The 9,158-nt window shown below is 33.9% G+C and overlaps 1 protein-coding gene across 1 annotated transcript; it reads left to right on the top strand.

Moving 5' to 3' along the window:
- Nucleotides 1–8,723: 8,723 nt before the first annotated feature.
- Nucleotides 8,724–9,158, top strand: LOC111986084 (amine oxidase [copper-containing] alpha 3, peroxisomal-like). Its single transcript, XM_024017719.2, has one exon. The coding sequence runs from the start codon at nt 8,724–8,726 to the stop codon at nt 9,156–9,158; it is 435 nt and encodes a 144-aa protein (XP_023873487.2).

The following is a 9,158-nucleotide window of genomic DNA, read 5'->3' as shown; positions in this document are numbered from 1 at the left end:
ATACCATTTGGGGTTGAGTTTTTTTTTTTTGGCGTACAAGTTAATACGAGGGAGTATTGAAATATTAAAACAGGACCTAAAGCTTTTAAAGTAGATGGAAGATGACCTTGTTGGTTTCATTAATTTGAGATTGACTTCCATTAGTGTTGAGAAGAGGAGAGAAAAAAAAAGGATATATAACTTAAAAATGGTGGGTGGAGAACGAAATTGAGCATTTAGCGCGCATAAGATAAAAGTTTTGGATTCCTACTAGGCTACTAGTATTAGTGTATTACTACTATTATTTTTCATCCCAAAAAAAAACAAATTTTAAAAGCTGTAACTATAAAGATACAGACCTTAACATCCTCTTCTTTTCTCTTATTTTATTTTATTTTAATTGATCATGAAATTATCAAAATCTGATTTAAATGTTGTTATCAATGATTAATTTAATGTCCAAGTTACATTGAAGTACATCTCTAGCTTCCCACAAATCACACAACTTAGAACCCAATTTGAAAGAATTAGGTCATCCTTTCCACTCTCCTCTTCAACCCAGTTCGATTCAATGTGCCTTCTTCCACAAATTATCTCAAGTAACCAAATATATTGTACAATGCTAATTAAGTACAAAAAATAAGTAGTACTTGGGTAACTAAAATTTTTACAATATATGTCTTACGAAAATGACGTGCTACTCATCATAAAAAAAGTAATTTATACATTTCTTTATGGTATTATTAAAGTGGTACTAATTACATTTATTGCCGCATCACATTGATAATAATACCTTTAGCATTTAAAATTACAAAAAAAAAAAAAGGGTAGAAATGACAAACTCCTAACCATTTACTCACACAATTGAGCTAGAACTAGTGGGGATCATTACAATAAAAACTTCTTGAGAGCATTGCTCCTTAGATACTACAGACTGAGCACAAAAAATATAGCTATCTATAAACTATAATATGTCATTCCTGAAGCTCTAAGAGGAGAAATTTGGAGCATTCGGTGTCCACTGTCCATCCTATCAGATTAATTTTATTTTTTTTATTTTTTATTTTTTTTAATCTTGAGCTTGACTAAAGCGTTTGTCATAGCATAATCTAGGACACATCTATGTACAGAATGGGGGAGATGGAGAAATAGAGAGGAAAGTAGAGAAGAAGATGGAAGAATATATTATATTCTTTTCTTCTTGCCCCTCTGCTTACTTCCTCTCATTTCACTCCATCCAAACATATGGGTAAAGTCATCATTTAGCTATCTTTCTAGGAAGGTAGGAAGCATCCAATTTTAAAACCAATTTTTGAGGGTAAGAAGTATCCAATTTTAAAGGTATTTATTTATTTTCTTACATGAAATTTGCTAAGACCGCGATGCTAACCACTACTTCTAAAACCAATTTCTGTTAAGAAGAGACGCATTTTAGTTTTTGCAGGACGCAAAGTCCAGCCTCTATACATGTTGCAAGTGGGCATAAGACGTTTTACAATGTGATGTTCCACAGGCTGGGCTGCCAAGCACCAATATGCTATGCTTGCACATTACAGCGACTCCTTAGGGTGACCCATAAGGCCAACAAAATTATTTTAACTAGAAAAAAGGAGAAAAAAAATGTCAAAATTAGGTCCTGCGCGCTTTAACTGTCCCATAGTAACCTAAAATATGAAGATATTCTAACACAAAAACACACTACAAACTCCATTTAAAAGTTAAAACTCAAAATCCATAGCAACTTTTAAGAGAGGGTGGAGAAAAAAATAAATGACTAGTTTTTTTTTTTTTTTTTTGGAGAAATTAACTGTATATTCTACTAATTAAGAAGAACATAGAGATGACTTTTTTATTTTTATTTTTTTTATAGTAATAAAAAAAAGGAGAAATATAGAGAGCTAAGGTTTAAAGAAAAATAATAATAAATGGTCATTTTTTTAGCATTTGTTTAGAATAAATTTTTTAGCAATTAATGGCATATGCTAATTAATGAGAGAAAGAGAGAGAGAGAAGAACATAAATGGATATTTTTTTTTAAAGATATTAATTGGTTTAAAGAAGTGTGGGGACTCAATTTGGATTTGACCCTGAGTATGAATGTGTTTTCAGCCCAACAAGCCCAAACAATAAATTTATAGAGAGTGGGTTGAAGGTTTAGGCGTTGGCTGTCGTTCACCAAGCATGAACTCTCTTTTATTAAAAAATACTTAGAGTTTATTTACAACTGGGGGGGGGGGTTTAGAAGGAGAAGAAAAGGGGCTCCTCGGCCACGGGCCGAGGAGCATCCCCCAGTTGTAAATAAATTCTAAGTATTTTTTAATAAAAGAGAGTTCATGCTTGGTGAATGACGGCCAACGCCTAAACCTTCAACCCACTTTCTATAAATTTATTTTTTGGGCTTGTTGGGCTGAAAACCCATTCATACTCAGGGTCAAATCCAAATTGAGTCCCCACAATTGGCGCCGTCTGTGGGAAGGATTAGTGTGCTGGCCGGCGCACCAGGCGATTGTTCTAAATGGTCGTTTTACAGTAGGTTGGCGAAGTAAAAAAAAAAAAAAAAAAAGAAGATTTGACAGCGAAAAGAGAGATCTTGATATTATTTCATAAATAGAAACAGTACAAATTATAATCAAAGGCTCAGGCAGGCGTGTTTCACAAACAAATTTACAAGCTAATCCTACCAGCTAGTTCTACAATCAGAGGCCCAGGTGGACCCGCCCTAAAAAACTAGCCAGAGAGAAGTGTCAAGCCGTGCTTTTATTGGCATCAAGAGAATGGGAGAGCTTGACACTAAAAGCAGGGAAGGGGGGGGTTTAGAAGGAGAAGAAAATGGGCTCCTCGGCCACGGGCCGAGGAGCATCCTCACAGTTGTAAATAAACTCTAAGTATTTTTTAATAAAAGAGAGTTCATGCTTGGTGAATGACGGCCAACGCCTAAACCTTCAACCCACTCTCTATAAATTTATTGTTTGGGCTTGTTGGACTGAAAACCCATTCATACTCAGGGTCAAATCCAAATTGAGTCCCCACAAGAAGGTAAAAACATATATATATATATATATATATATATATATGTGTGGTCATTTTTTTAGCATTTGTTTAGAATAATTTTTTTAGCAATTAAGAGAGAGAGAGAGAGAAAAGAAGAAGAAGAAGAAGAAGACAAATGATTAGTTTTTTTTAAAAAAAAAGATATTAATTTTTGTAATTATAGTATTAAAAAAAGTATATATGTCATCATTTATGTTTGGAGAAAGTGACAATGGCATCATCATATATATATATATATATAATATGGAGCGATGCAGTTTGTGGGAAAGGAAAAAAAAATAGATGGTTATTTATTTATTTATTTATTTATTGGAGAAATTAACTGTACATGCTAGTAAATTAAGAAGAGAGATGAGGTTAAGGAAAGTAAATACAAAAATTGTCATTTTTTTAGCATTTGTTTATTATAAGTTTTTAGCAATTAATGGCATATGCTAATTAATAAGGATAGCGATAGATATTTTTTGAGAAGAAAATAGAAAGAGGCAAGGAGAAGAAGAGAAAGCATAAATGGTTATTTAATTTTTTTTTTTAAGATATTAATTTTTGTAATTGTGGTATTAAGAAATCATATATGTTATGTTATTTTTTTGGTTAAAATACAAAGTGCATGCTCTAAGTTTAACTGAAGTTAAGTTTGACTAAAATGAATTTCAGTCATCTAACTTTTATTCAATTGAGTTCTCTAAATTTCAAAATTATTCAATTCAGGCATTTTTTTTTCCCAATTTAGTTTTAAAAAATTTCCATTAAGTATGCAAATAACTAATGAAAAATATTTTTGAAAAAAAAATTCTTACATAAAAAATCTATAAAATACTTTTATTAATTTTATAAACTTTTTCATGTGAAAATTATATTTTGCAAGAAAATTTATAACAAAATTGGATAGATCGTCCTGAATTGAACAAATTTGAAAATTAGAAGACTTAATTGAGTGAAAGTAAAGTTTGAGTACTAAAATGAATATCAACCAAGCTTAGAGGGTGCAATTTGCATTTTATAGCCTTTTTTTTTTGGTGAAATCAATTGTATATACTGCTAATTAAAAAGAAGAGAGATAACTTTTTTGTAAAAAATAAAAAAAGAAGAGAGAGAAATATAGAGAGATAAGGTTTAAGGAAAGTAAAATAATAAATGGTCAATTTTTAAAGTATTTTTTAGAATAATTTTTTTAGCAATTAATGGCATATGCTAATTATTAAGGAGAGAGAGATCAGGAGAAGAAGGAAAAACATAGATGGTTAGTTTTTTAAAGATACTAATTGTTGTAATTAATTATTTTTTTTTTTCTGAGAAGATAATTGTTGTAATTATATGTTATTGAGAAAACATAAGTGTCATCATTTTATGCTTGAAAATGTGACACGGCATCATTGTGGGAATCAACTAGTTTTGGAGGTCCAACTTTTATAATATAATATACATAGATAGATAAATTGTCAACTTTTTGTTGTGTTGAGACTAAAAATTTGAAAAAATATTAGCAATTTTAAAATGGTGGGATATATATTTATGAAATTTTCATTCTAATCAATTAAGCTTTTATTATTTGGCTGGGAATATCTATAAAAAAAAAAAAATTAAGGTATTAAATTAGTTATAACAAATTATGGTAAATGAAAATGATAATGAATTTGGGACATTGATGGTATGGTATCATAATATCAGTGGTGATGATGATACTAGAATTAATGATAATAGTTTGTGGTAGGTGGGCGGAGGCAATGACAATGGTGATGATCAATCAAGAGGCAATTCTCGATCGATCAAGAGAGAGGGTCAAGAAATCCAAAATAGTCTTTAACTTGAGTTGAATCTTGGACTTGCACTTATATATCAATATTACAATTCAACAAAATTTACATTGTAGTAACGCTACATGTATAACAAATTTTACAATTTTTTTTTCATAATTTGTTGAGTTAACAAATTATAATTGATACAACATCATTCCTACATGAAATCACCGTTCTCATCACTTTGATGTGAAATTCTTTGTGCTCTTAGACTTGTAGTTTACATCGTCATAAATTATTTTTGTCAAACACTAAACCTAACCAAATTATATGTTCGTAAATATAGTAAATATGGTAGCTCACCATATTTACCAATAAAGGATAACAAGAGTAAGTTAAACTGATTATTTATTAATATTAAATATATTCATTGACATAAGAAAACTTTACACAAATCATGCATTTACTAAAACTGTTAAAGAAATGCTTATTTAAGAGCAAAGAGGCTTAGGCCTTGTTTGGATTAGCCTTGTTTTGAGTCATATGACTCAATTCTTATCACTTAAACTGAGAATTGCATAGGACCCACTGAGAACCTTGTGTTTGGCTTGATTTTCTCTCCCTGTTTTCATCACTCAAACTCAGTTTAAGTTGAGCTACAGTGCAGAAAACGAAAAACACCAAATTGGTGTTTTCAGTTTCTGAAATACATATCTCAGTGGCACTAAGGTAAATTTCTGGACTTTGTGGGGCCCATGAATTTTGTTTTGTCAAGTCTGTCAGACCACTCACCAACGACTCTTCTTTCTTTCTTTCTTACTTCTTCTTCTTCTTCAGACCCACTCCATGACAGTGTATAAAGCATAGCAGGTAGTGTATATTTTGTTGGTAGTAGGGTCTAAGCACAAATACCCTTTGGACAAAGGAGGATACCCGAGAAACACACATTCTATAGACCTAGGCTGAAGTTTATGTTTGTTGTAGGGTCTAAAGTAGGGATAGCAGGCACAACCAAATGTCCTAAGAGCTGACAAAGGTGGAGAAACAAAATTGACCATCTCCCAAGGAGAAATAAACCCAAGAGCAGATGATGGCAACCTATTAATGAGAAATGATGCAGTGGAAAAAGCATAGGACCAAAAATTTAGAGGTAAGTGAGACTGATACAGCAAAGCTAAACCAGACTCCACAATGTGCCTATGTTTCCTTTCTGAGACACCATTTTGTTGAGGAACATAAGGACATGAAGTTTGATGAACAATACCATTATCAGAACAAAGTTGTTGAAATTGAGAATTAAGGTATTCCTTGCCATTATCAAACCAAAGAATCTTAATTTTAGCAGAATATTGAGTCTCAACCAAAATTTTAAAGTGCTTAAACACAGCAAACAACTCAGATTTCTGTTTGAGTAAAAAGAACCAGGTATATCTAGTGTAATCATCAATGAATACCACATAGTAAGAGTAGCCAAATAAAGAGGAAATGGGAGCAGGACCCCAAACATCAGAGTGCACAATTTGAAGCATAGAATTGGATTGAATATCATGTTTATTCAAAGGAAATTTGTGCATCTTTGCACTAATACAAGATGTACAAGAAGAGCAGCATTCATCAATCTTATTGAAAGTAAAAGCAAGATTTATAGGTTGAATGGCAGAATGGAGAAGTTTTGCACTAGGATGTCCAAGCCTTTTTTGCCAAAGTGAAATTTGAGCAGAAGTAGCTGAAGACAAAACATATGAAGTAGGATGAACTTGAGAAGAAGTGTAAGCAGTGGAAATGGATGAATTGGAGGACAGGGATGATGATGCAGGAATAGGATAGACACCATCTTTACTCAATCCTTCGTAAAGGATCTTCCCTGAAATTAAATCCTGGATAGAGAATCTATAAGCATCAAAATAGCAAAATGCATTGTTTTGTAAACAAAGCTTATGGACAGACAAAAGATTGGAAGAAAGGTCAGGAACCCTAAGTATACCATCAAGCTTAAAAGTATGAGACGGAGTAGACAACTCACCATCGCCAATATGAGTAACAGGCAACTCTTGGCCATTTCCAACAGTCATAGTTTCAGTACCTGAAGTAGGTTGTTGTTGCAAGGAAAGATGAGCAAGATCAGGTGTCACATGATCAGAACAACCAGTATCTATAAGCCAACCATTAGCTCCATGAACCTGAGCAGAATTAGCCACCATTGCAGCAAGCCTTGATGGAGCATGCTTGCCTTGAAAAGAAAAATCCATCTGGTGATAACAATCAAGAGCTCCATGTCCATTCTTTCCACAAATTTGACACTGTGGTCTCTGATTCTGACCCTGAAAACTTTGCTGAAACTCTGGAGGTCTTGCTTGACCAGATTGAGGTTGATTGAACTGAGGAGGAGTGTGATTGAAAGGACCATTTGAAGAACCACTACTGAAATTTCCTCTACCTCCACCTCCACCTCCACGGCCTCTATGATTATTGTACCTGCCTCTACCTCTATGAAACCTTTGAGATTGATAATTTGCAGCCATAGCCATGGAATTAGTATCAATTAGACCAGACCTCTTCTTGATAGCCCTCTCTTCAGTGTTAAGAAGGATATTAAGTTCTTCAATTGAAATAACATCACTGTGAGTTCTTATAGCAGAACTAAATGAATCATACTCTGATGGCAGACCATCAAGAGCAACATGAAGCAAATCTTCATCATCAAGAACAACTGATACAGTAGCAAGTCTGTCACGAATTTGCTTGATTTTCTGGAAATACACATCAATGGAGTCTGATCCTTTCTTCACTGCATTCAATTTGTTTCTAAGGCTCATCACACTAGACCTAGAAACTGAAGCAAATCATTTTTTCCAGAACTTTCCAAACACCCCTACCAGATTTCTGCCCTACGGTGAGAGCAAGAACTGAAGGAGAAAGTGTGGAGTTGAGAAATGTAAACAAGGCCTGTTCTCGATTCTTCCAAGTGAGAAATGCAGGATTGATTTCAGTTGTAAAATTGCCTGAGGAATCCTTCAAGAACTGATCCGGAGCTACAGTAGTTTCCTCAATAGCATCAATCATAGAGTAAGTCTCCAAGATTACCTCTATTTGATGCTTTCAAACAATAAAATTTGAGAAATCTAGTTTGACAGTCACCATGGATGACATGTTTGACAGTAGTAACAGTGAGGGATTGATGTGAGTAATGGGATTAACCATTGTAGGTACTGTGGTTGAAGTGGAAGATGAGGTTGAAGATGAATTTGTAGTTACAGATGCCATGAAAGCTAGGGCTCTGATACCATGAACAATGAAACAAAGAAAGCAGAGAGAAATAGATTGAGAGAAAATAAAAGGCCAAAAAGAGAGTTCTAGAATTCTTTATTTCTATAATGTAATCCCCACAATACATCACTGAGCTGTGCTAAGCATATACACACAATCAGAGAGAGAAAGAGAGGAAGCGTAAATCATGGAGGTTGTTATAACAGATTAACCACCTCTAACACATTATTATCACTACATTTAATCCTAAAATATCTGACTTAACCAAACGACAGTGTTTTGAGTTTTAGTGATACGGTGCGTTGGCTTCTTCTTACTACGACACCGTTTTCATCTTGCCTTTTGCAAGTCTGAGAGCATCTGAAGGTTCTTTGTCTTCATCACCAGAGATAACTTCATCCTCTGCTATCTTATACTCTTCACATAGTCCATAAATTATACCCCAACTCAAAGCTCAACATAACTTTATAGTACGTAGGTTTGGACGAGCCAGACAAACCTGCCATCCTTTCATGGCTATCAAAACCCAAGTCCAAACCACCACCTCGTCGTGCCTTTGTGATTGCACGTCTCGATAAACAATCCCACGAGATCATAGTCGACCTATCGACCCATGCGATACTCTCTGATAAAGTTTACAACGGACACAGCTACCCTTTGCTTACCTATGAAGAACAATTGGCTGCAATGGAATTGCCACAAACATATAAACCCTTTATTGAATCCATTGAGAAGAGAGGCTTAAACTTATCTGAAGTTGTTTACTCAACTTTTACAATTGGGTGGTTTGGAGAGTTGAAGAGCAAAAGGGTGTTGAAAGTTTTGTGTTTTTATGTAGATGGAACTGTGAATTTGCATGTGAGGCCAGTGGAGGGAATAACGTTGGTGGCTGATATTGATGAAATGAAGATAGTTGAATACTATGATAGGTTTATTGTGCCTGTGCCAAAAGCTAAGGGAACGGTGTACAGGGAATCAAAGCTAGAGCCACCCTTTGGTCCTCGTTTAAATGGTGCAACCTTGGTGAATCCTGACGGACCAGGGTTTAAGATTCACGGGCACACTGTCAGGCCAGTCTTCTTTTTATTTTATTTAAATGTCTTTGTTAGAGATATTACATGA

This window comes from Quercus suber, unplaced genomic scaffold (genome assembly GCF_002906115.3).
Source record: "Quercus suber isolate HL8 unplaced genomic scaffold, Cork oak 2.0 scaffold_76, whole genome shotgun sequence".
In the NCBI taxonomy this organism is placed as follows: Eukaryota; Viridiplantae; Streptophyta; class Magnoliopsida; order Fagales; family Fagaceae; genus Quercus; species Quercus suber.
This window is presented reverse-complemented; position numbering and strand designations above follow the sequence as displayed.